General features: G+C 38.8%; 1 protein-coding gene across 8 annotated transcripts; it reads right to left on the bottom strand.

Moving 5' to 3' along the window:
* Positions 1-7027: 7027 nt before the first annotated feature.
* LOC107265000 (bone morphogenetic protein 1) lies at positions 7028-20721 on the bottom strand. 8 transcript variants are annotated; one of them, XM_025082621.1, is made up of 20 exons: positions 18656-20721; positions 18346-18583; positions 17726-18276; positions 17040-17645; positions 13828-13888; positions 13516-13614; positions 13168-13260; positions 12831-13008; positions 12622-12648; positions 12333-12544; positions 12042-12249; positions 11746-11954; positions 11425-11656; positions 11164-11349; positions 10835-11080; positions 10539-10759; positions 10279-10461; positions 10064-10193; positions 9782-9966; positions 7028-8013 (listed from the first exon to the last, which is right to left on the bottom strand). In XM_025082621.1, exons 6-20 carry the CDS (start codon positions 13604-13606, stop codon positions 7688-7690), a joined length of 2727 nt encoding a protein of 908 aa, XP_024938389.1. In that variant the 5' UTR covers positions 13607-13614; positions 13828-13888; positions 17040-17645; positions 17726-18276; positions 18346-18583; positions 18656-20721; the 3' UTR covers positions 7028-7687. The 8 variants fall into 8 exon arrangements, 7 of the variants coding, with proteins under 7 accessions (XP_024938389.1, XP_024938388.1, XP_015589370.1 ...); XR_003059057.1 differs by adding an exon at positions 8756-8895 and having other exon boundaries at positions 7884-8013; positions 17040-18276; XM_025082620.1 differs by having other exon boundaries at positions 17040-18276; positions 18342-18583.
* Between the last annotated feature and the right edge of the window lie 6 nt (positions 20722-20727).

Below are 20727 nucleotides of genomic sequence, written 5' to 3'. Positions count from 1 at the left end.
TTATCGAGAATTCGTTTCATAGACACCACATTGACAATTCGCGTGTTATGGTCTCTAGGTCGGTTAACAATGTAAATGCTATAATTACTACTTACATTAATTACATTATCCTTAGTTATTAATAATAATTATGTATATATATATATATTTATTTATATTTATATATATTGTGTTCTTATCGAAAAACAATTGCTATCAATGCTTGATGATATTCATCCCATGTTCCGTAGGGGAAAAAAATCTTCAACTGTCTTTCCTCTTTCATCGGTTAGGCAAATATTTCGTTTTCCGTCTTTTACTCTGTTCGCACCGCTGGCACGTGATGTGTGAAAGTGGATCTAACTTATTCATATCTGCTTTGACGTGTATAAAAAATTGACCGAGTCTGGGATACACCGAGTATTAGCGCGTATTTCAAGCCGACGAAAAGAAGAAAAAGAAGAAGAAATGCGTATTGGCATAAAAAGTACAATTATCAGGACAAAGTTGGCTACTGCACTGCGCGATGAGAATCGATTGAGTACCTGTCAACGTATCAACTGCAATTGAACTTTAAATTTCAATTAATTTCCTAATCAAACAATTGTACGTATTCGTTGATCACTGTATTTAGTCCAAATTTTAGCACTCGATATTCTAATCATCCTGTTCCTATAGGGTGACTGAAAAGGCTGATCGACGGCTAAATTCTTTAATACAGAAGTCAAAGAATGTTTATTATCGACGAATTAAGAATTTAATTAAAGTTCAATATTTAATTGGCTACGATGCAATACAGTGCCAATTGTTGCTTCGTATATAAAATACCACTGTCAAGATTAGCCAGCAAACTTTGTCCTGCTACATAATACAGTAATCCTCGCGGTAAGTGCACGATTCCCCTCGATCGGTCGATGATAACACTCCCCCCACCTGTAGCCTTAAATTACCCCTCAACTTACGGTCTACTGCACGGAAGGGCGTAGCAACAGTCTGGTCATCGTGCGGAATGAGGGTAACTCGCTAAGTACGCATTTCCTTCCCTACAACCTCATGGGCGTGAACTTAGCGAGAGGCTACTGTATATACGCATAGTAAGTGCATACAAAGACGTCTGAGGTATAGATGATTCTTTACCATAATGTAATAGTGAAAAATCCTACAGCACGTTACAAGTAACGCTTTCGTGTAACAGGAGGGTCAAAGAATTTGTACAATGCTCAACGGTGAGAAAACTCAACAAGTTGAAAAAAAATGCTTCACGCAAGTCGCCGATTAACAAACTCACAAAATGTTGCTCTGCAACCATGCTATACCTGCTAGCATGATAAAAAATACATATGAGTGTATTATTACTATTATAATATATATATATGCCCAGCAATAACACAACTGTGCGTGGACAGCGAAACAAGCACGCATAGTTTTACTCATTGGCCCGGGGTAGAAGCGTGGAATGCCTGAGACACCCTGAATTCAATGCTTTTCAATTGGAGAACAGAATTGCGCGTAACCATTCCCGGGTTGACAATGTGGCCATTGAAATTTTTTTGATAAAGCCCAAAATCATTTTCTGCGACTTCCATCGTTATGGCTGCTATCAATGGAAGTACATAACACAGTTACATACATAATTGCTCTCTCGTTCTCCGTAGACCTTTTTCTCTGTCCACCTCGATTCTCTACAGGCGACCACTCTTCATTCTTAAACGATATCGTACATCGTTGATCAATTTTTGGAAAATCAAGGCGGACGGATGTATTCCAGCCTGTTTACGCAGTCATGCGTTGCGGTGTTAATTTTTTTTGCAATGATATATATGTCACTTCGCTAACGAACGGCTGACGCTTCTGAGACAATTAATTGCAATTTCTCGGAAATTTCTAATGATTACAATTGATCTTCGTTATCGAATGGTAGAAAGTTCATCAGCGGCGTCGTTACATAATTATGTTAAATTGCACGTGCAATGTCACGAGGTAAAGAAAATATGTACAAGTTCACTTGGATCACGCGGATGCACTTTTGAGTTGCAAATCTATAAGAAAAGTGTGTTTGCGATAAATAAATCTAAAACGCAGCAAAGCAGCTTTTGCAAAGAGAAGAATTGTTCCGTCGTCTTACGGATAAATTAATGCATCTAGAGATTGCATGATCGCAGATAGACGTCTGATGACACAAGTTATACTATCTTTCGTATTTGTCTGCAGTTCGCTAATTAATGCGATGAATGCATATCCGTCTTCCATATCTTGTTTGTTATTAATACTGTAGCCGTTACGATATTGATATTCTGGCAAAATAACTTGCGCTTCCAAATCTCTCTCTCTCTTTCCTTACGTATATAAATTCTTCACGAATATCGTTATTCATCAAATGAAAGTCAGGCAGCAATTGCATAAAGATGCATACATGTGACACAGAATAATGGCGACTACGCAATTCACATACATATAAACAGTCACGTGACATGGGCGTCATTAATTACTTCGTTTACCCCAGATGTGGCCTGATAATAAACTTAATATCTTTTTGACATTTTTGTCGTTACTTGTGTCTCTTAATTCTTTGGTCTCACAGTCAGTGTTACGCTACGTTTCTCTCGATCGCTTAATTTAATTGAGACGCAAGTCAACACGAGCGGGCACGTGCGTCCCTGGAAACCTTTCGATGCTTTGCTACAATTAAAATGCATCTTATCTCGTTGCAGCAACCCTTATCACACATGCTCACTCGCGTACTTAATGCGGGATTAACCATACCTTGCATCCTATTACAAAGCATATCCAAATCCTCGCTTATAATTCGGCTACTCGTAGGAGAAACACTCGCAGGTACCGCCAACACACGTTTAACCTCTCTGTCATAATTTTCCACATTTACCATCTCGTTAGCATTCAAGTTGTCATTCTCAATAAATTTTCATACCCGCGATAAGAAATGTCATTTGTTCTTCACTTCGTTAGCTTTCGTCATTTGCTTTTTACTCTCGATCTCACATTATATCGATACTCTGCATGTTCACGTTTACGAGTTCGTCGAGTCCAGTCGAGTCACTAAGGCTGTAATCGAGGATGCGAGAGAGGATTCGTTAATTCTTGACTTTCCTTTCGAATATTAAAGGGACCTTGGTTGTGTGATTATTAGTTACACCTTTATGGATGCGACTAGTGTTATTTTTTATTATTAATATTAATATTATTATTCTTTTATTTTCAGTTTTTATTAAATCTCGATTTCTCGGAGGAAAACATGCACGGATTGTAATATCGCATGTGTTCTTACTTTATAATGCACTGAATACCGTCTAAATTCCGTAATTCTCATTCCTAGTCCAATCAATAGTCCCGTGGAAGCGCGTTATCGTTATCTTTTTTTTCTTTGTTCTTATTTCCTAACAAAATACTCTACTCGCGTCTGTTTGAAATTTTTTAACTGTCGATCAGCATTATTCGCTCAGCGTTACTCATGCGCTGTTCTAGTATTTCGTATTTCTTTGTTTTCTTTGCTCTTAGCGACTTTTTCTCACTCTCTCTCTTTTTTTAGTATTTCGAAAACATGAATTATGTACAACTATTTTAATTACTAGTATTTATAATTCACTTGTTCACTGCATTGCGCGCTACTCAAATAATCCATTGGATCGATTGCCATTACAATTGTTTATCGATATTGAGTTCTTTGTGCTCAGTTTTTTATACGACTTTAGGATAATCGTGATGCCTTTGTGAAAGTTTTTGGAATATATGTATTGTTTATTACGATTGTATTTTTCGTTTTCGTTTAAAGTAAATTATTTGTTTTTGGCTATCAATCACAGATGAACACATTGCACATGGAAAACTATATGTATACTATGTGCATGTTTCATTTCACATAAAAGAAAGACATACCATAAAGTTTTCTTGTTATGGCTTCTATACGAATTTTATATAATGCTTATGGGTTGGAATGAAACGAGTGGAGAAGAACGAAACAAAAATTGAGTAAAAATGAATTTTAAAAAATGGTGTATACCACCTGCTACTCGCTTTACGTGAATTCAAAATTTTTCTTTTTTCAATATGTAAAAGTGTTCCGGCGCGGCTTGTGAACGTGTTATAACCTTAATTAGTGACGTGATTAAAAAATAATATAATTCTTTTTACCTCACAGCCTACAATTCAATAAAACGAAACGCTTCGTATATTGCATGGCTACGTCATTCGTACTGACATGCCTAAAATGAGTGCAAGCAATGTTTTGAAATTTTCGAAATATCCGAGCAATCATATATACATATATACTTAAGTAGTACTAAATTCGCAATAACAGTGATAAATAATTTATAACACAATTTTTCTTTGCATATTGTATTAACACTAGAAACTGACTAAACGGCCAACGTGAATCGTCGACTGGAATAAAGAAAATGGAAGAAAAATTATCCGTACGGTGCAATGAAAATGTTTAGTTGCTCTCTGTAGTAAAAGTTTTCTTCTTTTTCTTGTTTTTGTGCGGTTTTGCTTTATAGGAAGCGCAAAACTATTGTTTGCCGGTATATCTTGTTATTCAGTTCGACGATGCTGTGGTAGATGGTAAGGAATGTCACTTTTTTTTTTCATTTTTAACACCCACAGCTTCATGCATGAGAACGTTAACTATTGTGTTAATGAGTATCACATAATTTTTCCTCTCATTCATTTTAAAGAAATTTGAACACAGCGGTTCGATATTATAAAAATTTTACTAGCGTATGGTTGCAATTATATTTCCTTTCTTCGTTTCTTGCTCTTCCACATTTCCGCTTGCCTCTGTCCTTGTTCTTCCTTTATGTTTAACTCGTTGCTTCTTTCCTGCCGTTTCTTTTCTTCTCTTTAACGCACTTTTATACCTTTCTTTTTTCTCGTTAAATCTCTACCGTCAATTTCCGTTAAACACTACGGAAATGTGAAAATTGCACTTAAGAAGTTCTTTTAACGCGATGAGCAACGTATCTTCAGCTTTTTTCGTTACATTCTTTGAATTTGTCAAAATTACTTCTCTTCTTAATCTCACGCACCACTTTATGTTTTATTACTTCGTAATTCAGTTTATATCCAGTGCATAATGATGTATGGTACCATTTATTTATAATAGTTTAGAATATACTTTGGTATAGCTCCAATGGCAGCGTTTAATGTGAAATATATATTTATATATTATATTTATTAAATATTAAATTTCTCTCTTTTTTTTTAATTATCCTTTAGAATTTAGAAAATTGCCAATCAGCGTCTCTTTAACTTTACTTGTCGTGCGTTAATTATTTTAATCAAATTAACATACGATGCTCGAAACTGGACAAAATAATACAATTTTGAAAAAAAAATTTTAAAAACACTCGGAACGCCTCAATTATAATTACAAGGAAACCCCCAATTTTCGTTTTCACCTTCATTTTTCAAGCATCTTTGAGTGTCTCCAGATTTTTAAAAATCATTCAAAAACGATGACGAGAAAGATTTGAGCTCTTTTGAAATCACCAAGAATATTAGCTGAACGATCGTTATTAGTTCGCTTACTATAATTATAGTATAATAACGTAGATCCTCTTACAGCTATATTACCGGATGACAATAATTAATGCGTTTTGTAGATCTTCATCATCTTCCTGATAGATCATTATACTTACAGTTAGTTCAAATACACACGCTTATACTCTAAATCGGGTGTACTCTGATTCTACGTGCCAATTATTAAAAATCAATGAAAACTCATATATACGTATGCAAAGAATATACAGGGTGTACGATTAATCATCATCAATTATAATATCCATATACGTATGCGTACACGTGTAATACGATCATTTACATAGGTACCATGTGTATATTGCTGTACATTGGGTGATGATCGCGAGGATGCGTAACAGAGAGAGAAAGAAAGAGGGAGAGAGAGAGAGAGAAAGAGAGAGAATATCCAAACAGATATTAAAAAATCAAATAACAAAGATATCTAGGCAGTGATGAAAATCATCAAGTCAAAACGAGCGTCTGTCTATTAACAAAATGTACACCGTATTCATTAACCAACCGAAGGATCATCGGATGATCAACATGGATTCGTAACGGAGGCTCGATATTTGTTCTCCTCGCGACTGAAGAGAGATCCGCGAAAACCCGAGTACGATTTTATGAAATTCTTACAAAAATGAAAATGCCAACCGAGCCCCCTTAGCGTATGGTCATTAGGATCATCCGAAATTGGATCATTCGTTCATTGGATTGGCCGGGCCTAAACGATACACAAGTATCATCAGTAGCAACTATACAATAGGTCGTTAGGTATTTTGTGATTTTCGTATACCATTTTTGTTAATTATATTCGAAAAAATTGCGTCTAGAACTTCCATAGTAACTGGCGATACGACCAGCCATACTCTATTTGTATTAACTCACGATCCACCTGAAAGACACTTTTTCTGTTCCGATAAATCACGCCGATTTCATGACGCGTCCTCGCGCAGAGAATGACAAGTTTAATCCTTTTGGATACACGTAATCGATTCGTTGCAATATATGTTTACATTGTTTTAAATATATATATTAAAAATGACTCTGTCACTCTTTAATCTGTCCGCTTAAACAGTGTCATCGATGACACTTTTCAACTAGACAAAAATGAGCTTGTGTCCATTCACGTAAGCTACGTCCAGATTTCGATTGTTTAAATAGTCTTTAAATACTTTCCATACGTTGACTTATCGATAGCGCGTCAACTGTACACGAGTAGCATACGAACTTTTTACACGTGAAGAAAATCGCTTGCTATAAACGAATATTATTGCACTCGTTACCATACAAATTATTATTGCAAAGGATATCAACGAAGATCGGTATGTAACGCGGGAGTGCTTATCGTTATCATTCCTAGTGAACACATTCCCCACAGTCTCAGACACTCTCATCCTGTATCTCTCTCAATTTACAACACCTGGCAATCATTGATATTCGCGAATGAGCCCGGGATAGGAATTACACAAATTAAAAAAAAAAAAAAAAAAAAAAAAAAAAAAAAAAAAAAAAAAAAAAAAAAAAAAAAAAAAAAGAAAAAAAAGAGATCGGATAAATCCAAGCCCACGGGCTCTGATCGATATCCAGATAAAATTTCAAAGGCTTCGCAAGAGTCCAAGTCCAGGTACGGCGAGGTCGAGGATCGACAGCGCAATCCCTGACCAGCGTTAAAAATGCATCGACCTGAAGGTAGTCGCAATGATTAATCGATCATGACGCGTATGAAGATTGACGTATGTCGCGTTGACGTAAAATCAGAGCATTCTACGTGCTAGGTGTCAAATATCTACACTAGAGTTAATTAATATTTATAACATTATACAGTTTACGATTAATAATGTTAGCTCGACGCACGGCTACTGTGTTTGTGTGTTAACGCAATCGTTTGGTGTATCGTTATGAAGTGACGTGGCCATGTTGAATTCGTATGCAGTGCATGTCCCAGGGTCTCTGGATTAATCGTTATCGATCTGACAAATCAATCTAACGCTTTGGTTATCGTGATATCCTCGCGATGAGCATGCTGACGGCTGTTGATGGCGCTGAATAGGCTGCCTTCGTTCGGCAACAATAACAACAACAACAGCAACAAATTACACATTAGAAAGAGTCCGGGGAGCAACGTGGGAGAACGCGGCGGGTGCGACTTAAACCACGCTGCGAGCATCCGCGGTCACACGCTGTCCGGGCTGCTGGCCTCCTCCTCGCACACGTGCTCCACTTCGCTCTCACTCGGTGGACTTGGATGCTGGAGCTGGTACTGATTAAAGCTATGGCTGTGACTGTGACTGTGGCTCTGATGATGATGCAGCAGGCTGTGATGATGATGGCAATGACGTCGCTCCTCGACCCTCTGCTGCAGATCGTCGATGTGGACCTCCTGGACGCGTCTCTTCAGCTTCCGATGACACAGCAGACACAGGATCAGAGCTATCAGGACGGCACCGGCGACACACCCTGCTGGTACTGCGTAACTGTCAGGAGGTACCACTATAGCACCTGGAATATCGTATAGAATTAATTACAGGGTGATCTGATAGTCATATTCATCCTGATATACAGAGAATGCCATTCGGCACATTGTGCCTAATTTATTTAATCGTGTCTATCTTTGGTTTTATCATACAGTCAAGTAACATTGGCACGTGACCTTATGGTGAGAACTCGAGGAACATGTGAAATCGTACGAGGTGTACTCGTTGAGCTTAGCTTTCCGAAGCAAAGCTCTATCCGACTGTCCTCTGTGTATTTACATGAATGTAAAAGGAAGTACTACGAGTATAGTAAGGAGACGAAGTAGAGATCATAGCGTCAAAAAGATATGTCTTACAAGATCTGCATAGAGTAAGAATAATCGCATGCATTTGTAGAAGATAATTAAAAGCATGTCAAGTCACATTCAATTATCATTTCATGCATTCTGTTATTAAGGATGGATAGTTAAGGGAACGTAAAGCCGTACCTACGAGCATCTACCTTCCCTACGTTAACCTTATCATTTTATATTTGTCTTTTAAATCTTCATCGTCTCGAAGGACGACTGGTAGTGTCTCTTCTTTTAACGTTAGCCAATCTGAATACGACGTTAATGAAGTTAATCGAATGATCCTGAAGAAGGTCTTCGGGATGGCTTGTAAAATTTCTTCTCGCTGTATTTGCATTCGTATTCTCTTTCTTCGTCCTGTCTGGCTCGTGCCACGTGTTCACGCGATATCGTGTGGAAATGTGTGAGTGAACTCACGTGATAAGGGAGATCATAACATGCCGGATCGTCGGAAGCCTCGAGAAGGGCTCAGGTGGCCACGAACACAAAGCACAGAGAGAGGAGAAGCATGGCAGAGACTCCAGCCATTGCTGGTGCCGAGGGGGCTGATGCTGCACCTGCGACACCACACACCATTCACCCACCCAATCCCCATCACTCTCACTTGTACTACTTACCTAGAAAATGTCAAATCTACGCTTTATCGGAACACCCGTGTTAAACGCATTGGCTTCCTATGTCTTATATTTGTTTTTATTCATTGTAATTTACGTTCATTTAAGAAATTTTACCCTTCGGGAATGTAATGGTCTGTCTTTGGAATTTTCATGTGTGTACTTGAATTGAAGATGTCAGAGGATAAATACTTTTTTTTTTTTAAATATTCGTGGTCACCCTTTTCGTGCCATATATATCAGAGTATAGGTTGTTTGTATGTGAACACAAGTCAAGTAATTGGTAATGATACTGTCTCTGATTTTTCTTAATGGATGGAATGAACAGTGGGGCCGAATTGATAGTTTGCAAATAAGAATATGAATGACTATTGTCAAATGTGATACACGTGAGGTTGTTCAAGTAGAAGGAACGTTCTCGCTTGAGGAGCTTAATTTTTTAATGGGATATTAATGAATCGTGTGTTCCATGTTGAGCATGCTACAATGTAAGTCAATTTACACACCGATTTAAAAGGAAACTGACATTTAAGTAGAATCATACTAGAGTTACAGAAACTCGTTTAAGTGTTTGCAAGGCAATTTATAGAAATCATATCTCATACATTTGTAAAGTCCGTAGAAAATGGTGTGTACTAAACAATCCAGAGTTACCACACCTAGTGTTTAGAAGATAGTATAGTAAGGTAATAGTAGTATAGTAATAGTACAGTCGAGGGTAGGTATAGAATAATTTTAAGAAGAGGTGGAAGCAAAATGGACATCGATAAGAGTAGTTACAGATTTCTCTTTGCGTATAACACGTCTCTACCCCTTCAATTCTACTTACAGTTCTCTTCGTCGGAAGAATCGTTCGGTCCACAATTGTCGATGCCATTGCACCGCAGAGATTCCGCAATGCAATATCTGCTTCTCTGGCAGTGAAATTGCCCTAAGCAGTCGGCGTTCGTCGAGACTTCTGTCCACACAGCGCGAAAGCCCTGCTGACCTACCGCCTTGTCGGCCGATATAAAACTGTGAATAAGAAAAATTGTTCAATTCAGATTATGCTATTGGGAACAATATTCTTCTATTGATATACCGTATATTATTAAAATTATTAACCACCTACCTAAGACGCATGTTATTATCGTCCGAGAGATAACTCCATTTAGATTCGGGACTTTTAACGCCACATAGTTCAAGCGGCGGAGTAGATATGGAATACCACATACGTAAAACAGCTGCTGGACAACCTCGAGCTACAATGGCGAATAGAAGAGAATGTATATTGATTGATAAAATTATATAGATTTTTTTGGATATTCAAATAAAGTGACACGGTACCCGACTGTTCGCCTTCCACGGAGAATAGTTCAAAGTTCAAAAGTATTCGATGATTCGGTCGGACGCTTATGAACCAGTTGCATGTTTTACTAGCTAAATTTCGAGCAGGTCCGTCGTACTTGTTTGGAAAATTTGGACTGGTTATCATACCGTAATCCAAGCTGCTGATATTCGATCCACAGTCTAAAATTAATTGGATTTAACAGACAATACAATTTTATTAATAATTTTTATATATTTATCAGATAGTAAAAGTGTACCTCCAAAAATTGATTTGGCAACTTCGAATGTATACCGTGCTTTGAAACCACTATAAACCAGTTCTGAATCTGTGTGTAGGATGACCTTTAACCCAAGAGCACCGAGGTTCGATTCGACGGGTCCTGGCGATGTCATACCGCAGTACCTCCCTATTAATTTTTCCGTACTGTCACGATACATATTATATATCTCTACCCAATCCTCCTGACATATTTGAGGCCTGTTACAAGAATACAAAATCGAAGTTTATTATTCAATAAATTCAGTACTTTTTTTTTTTATCGACAATTCTTACCCGTAAAAGCCGACGGTCGAATTGGCGTTGTCGGCCCTGACTTTAAAGTGGTCGAAGACAAGTGTAACTTGTTCGTTAGGTGTCGCCAGAAATAGATAAGTGCAATTCGTGTCACTTGGATAATTACTTGGATAACGTGGAGAATTGAATTCTCCCTTTTTGCGCGAGGAACTACGATAAGTGAAGAAGCAGCTGCCATCCGGTGCAGCAGTACCCGGTATCCTGTATTCCGTCTCAAAGCTGTATCTATTAAAGTAACAAGAAGAAACATAAAGAATACATTAATTGCAATATGAAAAGATTAAGTTTCCAAATAAGAAACGACTTACTTTGCTTTGAATCCTCTGCCTGACAAGTCACCGCTGCTGAAAACCATTACGAGCCGTGGCCCGTCGCTAACTACGTGGCTCGGATTACTATCTGTGCCGCACAATTCGTAATCGAATTTGTCATAGGAATCAGTAGCCTCTTGACCTTTCAAATATATCTTTAAATAACCGTCGGTGCAGGCCGAACTGTAATTTAAAAATCACTTAACGAACGTTATGGCACTGTAAAGTGTATAGTGTAATATTATTTTCATTACTTACTCTCCCTTGGCTTCACTTCTTGGTACAACGAATATAAGAAATTCAAGCCTGACGCGTTCCAAGTGCTGGGAATCCTGCATACCGTAAATAAAATAACGACAGACTACCTTTGGTATGTAGGGATATGGAAAATTCGGGCTGACCACAAATCCGTATGATTCCTTTTTACTCAAGATTTTCTGATCGCACTCTGATCCTCGGATATGCTCACCACCATAATTGGTTATAAAATCTGTAGAATTAACAAGAATCCTCGTCAATAATTTATTTTTTTTTAATATTATATTATAATTATGGGTACTTCTTCTTCTATCTACTTACCTAACTTGACAAAACTTTCAGAGAATTCAAAGATACCCTTGAATCCACGATTCTGCGTGTTTGCAGTACGCTGCAACGTTACGAAAAGGACATAGAGGCTGGACTCTGACGAATATAGCACCAAGTTTCTCTGTTGTCCACAGTATGTACCAATTACCGCAGACGTATTATCAATGCCATCATACACCTTTACATAATCGAAAGGACAGCTGCAAAGACAAATCAATGAACTTCCGCGTATTCAAGTTACTCTTAAGTCATCTTAAACCATTAAATAAACTCTAAACAAAACTTACTGAGGTCCACCAAAGAAGAGATCAAAGTCTCGAAATTCAAGTCGCACCCGCTGATTAGGTTGCCCAATAAATTGATAGCTACACACAAGATCTTTGGGATAGCTGCCTGGATAAGTAGGAGATAATATATTTCCAGTGCGTTTTATCTGTGCATCCACCGTAAAAGTGCATGGCAAACTAGGAGCAGGAGTTCCGACCTCGTATTCGGCTAAAATAATGAAAAATCAATTATATAAGAATACAAGCGGTATAATTGAACAAATAAATTAAGCACGATCATCAAGGACTCACAAGCATTGATGAAACTGTAACGACCACTGAAAAGATCAGGCAGAGTAACGTTCTTATCAGTATAGAAGCCTAGAGCTATACCCTGATAAAGGGATACTCGTTTTCGTGGTGGAATCGGACCGCAGTAACGTCCTCCAAATGGTGAATCTATCAGCTCAGTAGTATTATCTGAACGCACCTCTGTATACACATCCATATACTCGTGATAGCAGCTGCAATAAATAAGAAAAAAAGAATAATTAAATAATTCGTCAACCCCAAAATGTCTACAAATAAAAATCAAACTCACGCAGGTAACTCGCCAACAGCTGATCCACTGTAAGTAAACAGATGATTAAAAAATATCAAAAGTAAAATATACAACGTTATGTGTCTATATATACATCCTTAGCTAAAACTAAAGACACCCGATATGAAGTATTCCACTTAACGATTTCCTATCAATAAACTTCTAGGACCCTCGAGATGTGTACCTAACGACAAAAGCTGGTAACTTACTCTGGCGGTGTGCCTCGCAGACCAAAAGACGTAAAGAAAATTTCGACACGCTGATCCGGACCAGCGAGAAATGTGTAAATGCACTGCTGCGATTCTCCTGTAGGATTTATCAGGTTGGGTGCATGAAAAGTACCACCATGTGGACCGTCAGGAACGCTCACGAATTTCTGATCGCACTCTGTAAAGAGAAATCAATACTTTAGTACAGAACACTGACTTTTCGCGTAACAATCTAGAGGCAGGACAAGTGGTTAGGTTATGTTGGCGACATGTTGCACGCGTTTGACAGTTACTAGAAAAAACAAACGAATCAATTGTAATTGTTTGATGAACGTACTTGGTGTTTTGGCAGTGGTGAATGGTCCCGGTGGTGGCGGCAGTGACGGAATGTAGTCTTGCTGTGGCAGTGGGACGTCAATTACCTCGCGGGCTGATTTCAGGTAGGACGTTCGTTCGAGAAAGGGAGTCGAAGAATATCCACCGCCACCGGGAACACACCACACCATATTAATATTATACATTGACATAGAGATTTATGTATATTTAATTTATATAGAGCAAGCGTGTATTTTACTTTAAATTTTGATTTCTAGCTCCATCGCTACTATCGCATTTATTTATTTCTACTTTAAATCGAATAAAGGATGGATTTTTAGTCGAGAATAAAAATAAAAACAGAACCAACCTGTAGTGGATCGTGGACAGAGCAGCAGGAGGAAGATGAAGGTAGGTGAAACGAAACTACTCCCAGAGGCATGCCAGAGTACTGAAGCCATACTGTGTCCTGCAATCATATTTTATTGAGAAGCTTAGTACTCGTGGGAGAATAATTTTCTTATAAAAAGTTTTCACTCCCATCGAATCACTCACAGAAATATACTGCTGAGATAAAACACGTAAATTTATATCTACTTGAATAACCGTCTCAGATAGGTTGGCGTATACGTTACTTTGTTTTAGAGATGAGGAATTTATTTTTTATATATTATTATTTTACCATATCGTCAGTGGCTGTTCCAGGCACAGGAAGAAGGAGGAAAGCTGATCCAGGTGATCATCTGAAAATTAAGAAAATTTTAATTAAGTTATTAGCCCTAGAACTGGCGCAGGTTTTTTTAACCATTCGGGCGCGTGGGCTGTCTGTGACACGCCGTTTAAAAATTGTTATCCTTAATAAGGTTTCGCCAAAATCTGGTCAATTGTTACTCGTTAGCATCGTGTGACGTGTTAAAAACAGAGCACGGATAATTTTGTTGAAAAAAATATGTATTACCGTTAATATATTGAAAATCTCACATAAGAGTCGTAAATCAATTTATTATGGCAGTGTTTCAAAAAATTATTCATACCAATAAACCAACTGCATTTTCGTCATGTTTTTTCATTTTTATAACCTAATTAGTCATTATTATGATAACAATGATATTCTTAGTTCATATTGCTTGGTTACGATAAATACCTATCATTGCCGAAAAAACCTTCAGCGGGATTACAAACGTAAAACAGGCACGGGGGATGTTACTGACACCCGAATCACTTTTGTCGTGCTCGTACACCTTCTGAGTCCGTTCCAGATATTATGTAGTACGTAGGTTATATTCTAGAGCGTTTAATTTAAAGATATATGAAACCACAAGTCGGTAAAAAAATCTCCCGAGTTGTGAGCTTCGATCTTCGGCCACTGGGGTGTCTGGAACACCGGGAACACCCCACGCGCCCGTTCTCAGGTTAATATTCTTTTACGTTCATACGTTGTCATTACAGTATGGAAAGTTCTATATGAACTCTCTACGTCAAAGGTATTCTTGGTTAGGAATATGAATATGCATAGCTAATCATTATGCATTAAATAGGGTTAACTATGGATGTATATATATCGTAAGTCTTCCTCTAACAAGTCCTCGCAACATGCGTTAAGGCTTGAGGTCAAACAATAGACTGTACATACAAGTGTCAGGTTAGACACTGTCCTATTGACCGTGTAAAGTCTTTATATAGCGAATGGATTATAATTAAATTGTATACTGTGTTATGACGACAGACAATCCGAGTGACAATTGATATCGTTACCATTTTATCCAACGGTATCGATATCTGTGGAATCTCATTATTACGTAATGGATCTTTCGATGCGGTAATGCAGACAAATTTCAAACAATCGAATTCCGTTATATATGTATACGTATAGATACGTGCATGTAACAGAGTTATTACAAGGAATATTTTGTATCATTTTTGACTTAGAGTTACTAAAAAACTGGCCACACTCTATAGAATGAAATACGACAAATGCTTTAAAACGTACGGGGTTTTGAAAACAAATATATATAATTTGTATACTTATAATAGGGTTGATAACAAAAATTGCGTATCCTCTGAATTAATGGGAACACTGTATAGATGTATAACACTGGGTGTAAGAATGGTTTTTATGCAAATTTATGCAAATATTACAAAAAATGCATTAATTACCGAATTATTCGTACCTTACAGTGACGATGTAAACAAATACGTGTTGTCTGTCGCCCAAGGACCCGACGATTACAATCCCTCAAAAAAAGAACTTTTCCTGCGATTTTTCGTACACTGGACCTTATTATTCTTCTCTCAACTTATCTCTCTCTCCTTCGAACACGACCTACCACTCCCAGCACAAATGCTACACTGATTTTCCTTCGTTCGCTTCCTCTGTCATGCCTCATCTTTGTACCTTTAATTTTGATTCTCTCTTTTTTTTTCTCTTTCACTCGATTATCTCGCTCACGCCTTTTCAAAATAAAAATACACAACACCGCTCACTGTGATAATCAGTGCCCGCTGATCAGTGAATATTATCGCATTAATTAACCCCACTTGCGCATCGCTCACATACGAATGTGTAATACAGAAAAAAAAACTGTAAAATCTTATCGTCAAGTTTTCTGTTAGAATAAGTTTTTTTTTACAAATAAAGAAGTAAACCTACCACGCCCTTAGCACACGCGCATACCCCCAATTCCAATATCAGTAAAATATATATATGTGTATATATATTCCACGAGTAGCACAGCAGAATCAAATTATCGAAAAATTCGAAAATCAAATAACAAACTTATAAAAAAAAGTCAAAATGACTTCAATTCTAGAATTAAGTCAAACAAGTACAAATAGGGTCAAGTACGTAAACACACGAGTCACGCACATACGTACACGCAGTTCACACGTGCCAAAAGACTCCATACACGTATCGCAACAGACCTGAATGAAATTCTTTGCAGATATTAGAAAAAAAAAAAACGAAAAACGTGAATGGGATTTTTTCAAAAATTTGTATTATCCGTGTCCACGATAAAAAAGAAAAGATAAATTTGCCACGCCCTTAGCATGCATACCGACTCTAATACGGGTACTAAAACAATAAACCTCCTCGGCCAATCAAGTCGAGGACATTAACAGGGAATAAGATGATGGAAGCAGCACTTATAATTATAATTAAATAAAAAAATAATGAAAAAATTAACACTCGCGCGACGAATTTCCAGGTAAATTATTTGATCGCCAAAGAAAGAAATCACGCAATGAAAATCCAGCACGACTCGACCGTGATCTCGTCGATGAGTTTACATGCAAAACGAAAGTGTAAGGTGGAAAACAGGGCGGGGTAGTAAGATCAGAACCGCGCCCATGCGCTCGGCAAGGATAGCTCGATGGTCAATAGTTCGCCTTTCTTTACTACTGATATTTCTTAAAGAAAACTGATCGTCCGTTGATCTATGAAAATATGCATAAATCCATTTTCAAAGCGGGGAAGGTCGAAAACGTGGAATTATTGACGAAGGCCCACGGAGAGGCTGGCGAAGAAAATTTTGGAAAATATAAAATTCATGGACCCACGAATATTGCAGTTGAGTACATGAACTTGCACATAGTTACTTGGGACAGGCACGGTTAACCTGAACACATACGAAATACATATATTCTTAGGGACGTAACGTAGAATCAATTTCATGGACTAAACCATTTTTGAAAATCCATGATAAATTTACTCTCATACTAAGTGTCAGTATGGGGTTTGAAGAGTTGAAAATGCACGCGATGACACATGTAAGAAAAAATATTAACCATGATAACTTAGCTGTCAAAATAGAAACACGGTATATTTAAGGCGAACGCTTGAACTTTAACCTCTGAATTGAAGAGGGATGAAAATAAAATAAAAATGAAACCCACCATTGATGGTTGTGCATTTTCATGTAAATGTAGAGACAAGAGACGAGTACGCCGTTGAACCAGGGACAATCCTCTGTGGCCTAGTGATCCTTGGTAGCCAAGGAGGAGTCACGTTTAGGTATCCCAGGACGGTCGCATTCTCGAATCCACGATCAATCCTCGCCCTGAGCAAAGGCGTTAGCACCACGAGTCGTGCGTTAGCACCTGGTCGGCACTAGAGCATCTTCCTCGTGTTCACTCGCGAGCACAGTAAACCATCCCAGGAACTGGCTGGTTCGAGAAGAAGAGTCACAAGGGCTGGATCAAGCGGCACCATCACTACTGTTCCAGAATTCAACGGCGACCCGTGAAGATTGGCTGCGCTCGACTTCAGCTGTTTCTGTCCCTCTCACTGTTTCCCTTACTCACTTCTCTTTGACCCTCACTCGATTCCACCCTCCATTTCCCTTGTTATCATCCTCTTCGACGGCGTCTCTTTTTCGTCCTCTCCTGCCGCGATTCGCTGCTGAATATTCTTTCCTCCACGAGTGGGCTAACAGTCGAGTCGGTTCGGCTCACGAGTCGTACAGCCCCAAACACGCCCCAGCAAGCGATACGTAGAGGTCGCTAGAGACAAAAGGGAAAACGAGGAGTGGCAGATGGCGAGTAGGCGGACGGCCGGCGTCGCCAGCGGGAAAATCTCCTACGTATCGGCTGCGAACTTCGGTGAGGGATGAAAAGGCCGATAGTGAGACCGAGCGAGTGAGCGAGTGGGCGAGAGACAGTAGTAAAGGAGGGATGACTTCTTTTTTCTTCCACCTTCCTTTTTACAGCCGAATCCTCGAGAGTCCACGTAGTCACTGAATTATCGTTGATACGTGCCAGCGCTAGAGGTATGATTGGACCGTGCGACCAGCACGGGATTCTCACTGGCGTTCACGTACAATGGTTGAAGAAACCAGGAACGTCACCAGGAACGTCACCTGGAACCGATGGACAAGGGTTGTCTCGAGTCTCTTAGGATAATATAACCGCGTGGAAATTGGAATTTCAACGTGATCAACTACGTATCCGCCCCTGGGTCTAGGGTGAGTTGCGCACTCGCAATGCACACCCTGACCCCACCACTACTTGGCGCCTCTTCCATCAGCTACGATTCTACTCGGCTCTTCCTGTTCCACTTGGACCGACTTGGACCTCCTTCGCTGCTGCTCCAGATGAGCTTTCTGCTGGTCTAGCGTGGGTGACACAGGTTCACCTAGATATGTAAATAGATACTGGTAAGAGGACCAGGCCAGGATGGACTTTTATCATAGGGTATACCTACGTCACAGGGCGTCCATTCATCTTCCAGAGATATATGGAGAAACAGAGCCTTGGCTGATGATGACCAGGAACCGTTGTTAGACGCAGAGTACCGGTGGTTGTTTTTTTATATGCCTGGAGGGGGGGGATCACCCTCCATAAGAGTGCTCCTGAGGATGACTTGATCCTATATTGGATTACGCTTGATTCATCTCAGGAATTTTGGAAACTCTTTAGCGGTCCGAATGGATTGCGGGAGGCTGCGAAGGAAAATGAGAAGGATTAGGGAAAAGTCCGAGAGAATTCATGTTGCAGTTTCATCGGACACTCACTCAGTCGTACAGGAGGCTCCTTGGGGATGGTGTACGTGAACGTCCAAGTGTAGAAATCGATATCTGGATTTCCTGGGCATAAATGGGAAGGCTAAGTAGAAACGTTGGATAACTGCAAAGAGAGAAAGAGAGACGTTCGACTAGAACGTGGAATTGGATGGATTAGAATTCACTCAAAAACTTGTACCCTCGATTAAGAAAGGTAATTCACATACAACTGTTTATTGAGACATGTAGAATACATCTGGTCATACACAAAAATCTTTGACACTTTAAATCAAGCTCCTAGCCCGAAAAAGGAACCATTTTAACATTGTTTTTTTTTTTTTCGTTTTAAATTCATCATTAAATCATTACGTTTAACTACTTCACACTAAAATTAGGGGCAACTTTTTTAAAAATTGCGGGAAATTAAAAAAAAAAGCAAAGCAATTGGTAGCTGAATAATAAAAATTTGAAAACACAATTAGCAAGTATGTAAGAATTTAGCTGTAATAAATTTCCTCGTCTTTCCGCACGTATATTTTTTGCCTTTTCTCGTTTTGCGCTTTTTTTGTTGTTGTTGTTGTTGTCGTTGTTGCCGTTGCCGCCGTTCTCGTTAGATTCAACCGTGATCTTACGTTTTTCTTTTTTTTTTCCAAATCCCGTCACATCCCTCACAACCGCGTAGCTGACGGGCGGCGAAAAAAAAAAGAAAAACGTAAAACGACCACGGACGCGTGATCGAAAAAAGAAAAAAAAAAAGAAAATTAAATCATAGTGATCGGCCGTAGGTATTGTTTCTCTTTTTTTTCCATACATTTTCTGTTGTTTTCCCTCGTTCGTCTCATTTTACCTCGAGTCCCTCCTCCTTATTACTGCTAAATAACATCACGTCACAAAATGCATATTCGCAGGAATATAATATATATTTATATATATATATATATAATTAAAAAAAAAAAAATAATAATAATAAACACGTCGGGCGCCGCTCGCCGTCGATTCGGCATTTTCAGAAATCATTGGGAGGAATTCGGCGGCCCCGGGCATCGTCATCGCGCAACATCCGCCTGACACGGGTCAACCGAAAAATAAAAAAAGGTCAAGTATTCCCAAGGACGCGCGCGCGCGCGCGCGCGTGTCTGCGTGTTTCACGTGTAAGCGCGTAAGTGTAAGATGTTCGTGTACGTGTGTGTATATCGCGAATTAAGGGCATTGCCCGGGTGAAAGGGCGCGCGGCTACAGCATCGCCAGCCACAGTGGTGCATTATCCTAAATGCGACCTTTGACCCCCCCCCTTCGATAGGCACCCCAGCTGCCACCGTTCATCGTAAAAAAAGGGTATAGGGTGAGTGATACTTTTGGGGTGCCACTTTGTATTTCTCTCTTTCTTTTTTTTTTCTTTTTTTTCTTTCTTTCTTTCTTTCCTTTCAAATACAGGGGTCACCGGCCAATATCGTAACGCTAGTACCTAGATCAGTCTAAAGTCTCGTCACCGTGAACTGCCTCCGCCTTTGCCTGTCGTGCTTCCTTGCTCCCCGCTGCAAGCCGAACTTTAATTCTCTATATATTCTATATATAGAGTTGTTTATTATTATTACTTCCATTCCAACATCTACCTATATCTCATTCGCTCTGGCGTTCATTTTATCTTTTTTTTCTCTTTCTATTATTATTTCCGATGTCTCTCTCTCTCTCTCTCTCTCTCTCTCTCTCTCTCTCTCGCTCGCTCGCTCGCTCTCTCGCATTCACGCTGTCGGTGTCCTTACTAGCTCGCTTATCCATCCCATTCGATTCGCTCTGCATATAAACATTACACGCCATTCCATTCCGTCGCGATTTGAAATATTACAAAATTCTTTTGGAGAAAGACAAGGATTTACTCTCCGTCTTTACGTATCTTTTTCTTCTTCTTCTTCTTCCTCTTTTCTTTTTTTTTGTCGTTTTCTTTTATAGTGAAATATTATCATGTCATTAAAAACCCACTCAGTATGATTAGCAATATCATTCTTATTATATTGTTAATATTAATATTATCATATCCTCGATATTATGCTTTTATAAATAGGATAGAGGAACAGAATAGGGCG

This window comes from Cephus cinctus, unplaced genomic scaffold (genome assembly GCF_000341935.2).
Source record: "Cephus cinctus unplaced genomic scaffold, Ccin1 Ccin1_scaffold0215, whole genome shotgun sequence".
Classification (NCBI taxonomy): domain Eukaryota; kingdom Metazoa; phylum Arthropoda; class Insecta; order Hymenoptera; family Cephidae; genus Cephus; species Cephus cinctus.
Note: the sequence above shows the minus strand (reverse complement) of the source record. Positions and strands in the feature narration are given on the sequence as shown.

Excerpts from the sequence above, each read along its gene's own strand:
- LOC107265000 (XM_015733884.2), bottom strand. The coding sequence starts at position 13,606 with ATGGCTTCAGTACTCTGGCATGCCTCTGGGAGTAGTTTCGTTTCACCT. Across the intron at positions 12,649-12,830 it reads CTGCGAGGCACACCGCCAGA|TGGATCAGCTGTTGGCGAGT; the intron begins GTAAGTTACCAG and ends GTTTACTTACAG. Across the intron at positions 11,350-11,424 it reads AGAAGTGAAGCCAAGGGAGA|TTCGGCCTGCACCGACGGTT; the intron begins GTAAGTAATGAA and ends TTTAAATTACAG.